This window comes from Arabidopsis lyrata (assembly GCF_000004255.2).
Source record: "Arabidopsis lyrata subsp. lyrata unplaced genomic scaffold ARALYscaffold_7, whole genome shotgun sequence".
In the NCBI taxonomy this organism is placed as follows: domain Eukaryota; kingdom Viridiplantae; phylum Streptophyta; class Magnoliopsida; order Brassicales; family Brassicaceae; genus Arabidopsis; species Arabidopsis lyrata.
This window is the reverse complement of record NW_003302549.1, coordinates 386,671-390,220: the sequence shown is the minus strand read 5'-3', so window position 1 is coordinate 390,220 and position 3,550 is coordinate 386,671. Positions and strand designations below refer to the sequence as shown.

The following is a 3,550-nucleotide window of genomic DNA, read 5'->3' as shown; positions in this document are numbered from 1 at the left end:
AGCTTAGCCACCAATTGATGTGAACCCAAAAAAAAAGCCACCAATTGATATAGAACAATTATTAATTCTCAGCGTTATTAGATGAACACAAATTAATTAACTTCAAATCATACTACTATGTCAAGTTGCTATCAATCTCTGCCTCCTTCTATGAAACCGAAATTCAATGTAATTTGTGATTAAAACATATACTAATCGATTTACATACCCGGTATGCTTTTATTTAAGTTCCCCTGAATTCTAAACCAGACCAAACCAAACCGGGTGTGAAACCAAAACCAAAACAAGTCAATTTGGGGGCATTAACAGCAAAGGAGAGAGTAGCTATCAATCAAGAAAATGAGAGGAAGAGTTAAAAAGGACAAAGGAAACCTAAGCTGCTTATCTATAAAGCCAACAACACATTATTCTTACCCTTTTGCCCACACTCATACCCCATCAACCTCTACATACATGAATATCTACATAAATACCACTATATAGTACTGGTCCAAAGGTACAAGTTGAGAGATTGTGTGTGAAGAAGCAATTTTGTGATATTCAAGAAACTAAATTTTTTATAGAAAATAGAAAGATGAAGATTTGGTGTGATGTGTGTGATAAAGAAGAAGCATCGGTCTTTTGTTGTGCAGATGAAGCAGCTCTTTGTAATGGTTGCGATCGCCATGTTCATTTCGCCAATAAGCTCGCCGGAAAACATCTCCGGTTCTCTCTCACTTCTCCTACTTTCAAAGATGCTCCTCTTTGTGATATTTGCGGGGTAACAACAAAATTTAACACTTCTCTCTTCTTCTTTTTTTGGCCTTTCTTGATAAAAATATAATCTTTACTTGGAAAATTTGTGAGCTTTTAGATATGTTAGTATTGATGAAATCTGGTTTCATGAATCGATGTTTTGGGTGATCTGAGTCACTTTTGTTTTTCTCTCTGAGATTTGTTTGTTGGTTGGTGAGAATGATTATTTTCCCTTTCTTTCAACGAATATTGTTCCAAGTTTATTTACTTTCCTGGCAAATTTGAAGGTTCACACAATTTTTGACGAAGAATTTTATGGCCACGACCAAAAATCACTTTTCTCAAAAACAGATCAGAGATTGAGCTTACCAAACATCTTGATGAATTATTTGGTCACACACTTATCAAACTTAAGATATTAACCAATCAAATCGAGTATTCGTTATTACGATTTTAAAATACTTTCTTCTTTGGGAAGGTAAGTTGTGGAGAAAAGAATATTTCTTTTTGCCGTTCATTAAATAAAATAACAATAAAAGCAATATCTTTTTTGAAAAGGTCGTGGGGGAAAAGGGGGTCAAATCTAGCAGATAAATATTTTATAAAAATAGATGGATACAAAACAAGAGTTTTCTTGATTATCTATTACTAAATGGTTTATACATATGACAGGAGAGGCGTGCATTATTATTTTGCCAAGAAGACAGAGCAATACTATGCAGAGAATGTGACATTCCAATACATCAAGCTAATGAGCACACTAAGAAACACAATAGATTCCTCCTTACGGGCGTCAAGATCTCTGCCTCCCCGTCAGCATACCCAAGAGCCTCCAATTCCAACTCCGCTGCTGCATTGGGTCGAGCCAAAACCCGACCAAAATCAGTATCGAGCGAGGTCCCTAGCTCTGCTTCCAATGAGGTATTTACGAGCTCTCCTTCAACGACCACGAGCAATTGCTATTATGGGATAGAGGAAAACTACCATCAAGTGAGCGACTCAGGGTCTGGATCAGGTTGTACGGGTAGTATATCGGAGTATTTGATGGAGACATTACCGGGTTGGAGAGTGGAAGATTTGCTTGAACACCCTTCTTGTGTCTCCTATGAGGATAACATTATTACGAATAACAATAACAGTGAGTCTTATAGGGTTTATGATGGTTATCATCAAGGGTTTTGGGAACAAAAACCCTTCTCTTAAATATTTTTGTTGAATTATAGTCTTTTTTCTTTGAAGTTGGGGTTTGTAATCATGAATCCAAACCAACTTGTTGTTTTCGTTTTTAGTACTTTTTTTTTTGTTTCTATATTTACGTTAATAATAATTAGTTTTTTGTTTGTTTGTCAACATAAAATTGACTCAAATCTATTGGATAGTCAATATATAACACATTAAAATGGGTTTATTGATCCATTAAAGTTGAATATATATGTACTATTTCAATCGGTGTGGACTTTGTTATTATTATTTAATCATTTTTATCTTCGATAACATGCAAATTTGAAATACCGAGTAACTAGGTTTTTTATCATAAGAAATTTGAAGAAAACCATTTTTTTTTCTCTAAACCCGCCGATTACAAAAACTCGAATGTAAACAAGGATGAAAAAACCAATAAGGTTGTTCACAGAGTTTTGGACTAAGAACCTAAACTTGGTTCTTCACCGTTTAGTTTATTTTGGATTAGGAAGAATCAACTTATTGGGGCGTCCTCACATAGTGACCACCAGTATTCTTGTAGTTTGATCACCATTTTGATATCCACAATATCATCTTCAAAATCAGGAATAAAAAGATCGATTTCCCAAACAGCCCAATCTTCAACATCATTTCCTTGCACATAGTCAAACTACCTATTTGCAATCTGCCACCTTTCACATCGATCTCAGCTAAATCCTCCCATTCTTCATCAATTCTTACTTCAACAGCCGGAGACAAATCAATGGTAATAGTGTTGTTTGCAGCAACCTTCGTGATGTTGATAGGGATGTCTAGAGTTTGGTGATTCCAATATAGCCATTTGGAAGACAAAACTTTAAATCTCTGAGAGTTGAGTAAATGAAATCTAATTATGTAAAACTTAAAAATGTTTTAAACTACTAAAACCAACAACATATCATATATAATTTATAAAACTAATACATTTGATTATGTCGAAGAAGAGAATGATGGAGAAGATTGGGCAGAAGCTTGTGGTATAGACTTCATCTTGATTTTGATGTTTGCGAACTGCATTATGTTCCACCAAGGGATGAAGAATTTGAATCTTTGTGAACAGCCTTTGTACATCCAATTTGTGAATTTTTTTAACTAGTTTTTGTAATGGTTTTTGGTTGTTGTTTTTTAAGACCTTATTTTCAATCATGGCCTAAAGGTGTATTAGTCCTATTTGAATTAATCGGGTCTAGAGAAAAAAAAATGTTCTTTACAAATTTCTTATGAGAAAAACTTAGTTACAAATCAATGGCAATGGATTAGACACCTATGTCACAATATATTGGAAGGAATCAGTTATCGAAGATAATAGAAGTCATTAAACAATCACAAGATTCGTGATTCAGTCTTGCTTGTGATCGAATATTTATTTATTTAAAGTAGGGTTGTTTGGATAGAGTCAAATTTGATTCGGGATACTGGTTTGCTATTAAGAAGGTTGAAATAGTACTACGTATATATCATGGTTACATAAAAAAAAGAGATTGAAAAATCTTAAAAGAATTCATTGGTTACGTTTTTGAAGGTCATCCCAAAGTCACTCCTGCCAATGCAATCTTTCGGTATATGATGTACAATAAGCGACCACAACAAAAAA

General features: G+C 34.0%; 1 protein-coding gene across 1 annotated transcript; it reads left to right on the top strand.

The window, feature by feature from the left end:
* Window positions 1–296: 296 nt before the first annotated feature.
* Window positions 297–2,076, top strand: LOC9302903 (B-box zinc finger protein 20). Its single transcript, XM_021016467.1, has 2 exons — window positions 297–760; window positions 1,408–2,076. Exons 1-2 carry the CDS (start codon window positions 575–577, stop codon window positions 1,936–1,938), a joined length of 717 nt encoding a protein of 238 aa, XP_020872126.1. The 5' UTR covers window positions 297–574; the 3' UTR covers window positions 1,939–2,076.
* Window positions 2,077–3,550: the final 1,474 nt, after the last annotated feature.

Excerpts from the sequence above, each read along its gene's own strand:
- LOC9302903 (XM_021016467.1), top strand. The coding sequence starts at position 575 with ATGAAGATTTGGTGTGATGTGTGTGATAAAGAAGAAGCATCGGTCTTT. Across the intron at positions 761-1,407 it reads CTCTTTGTGATATTTGCGGG|GAGAGGCGTGCATTATTATT; the intron begins GTAACAACAAAA and ends TACATATGACAG.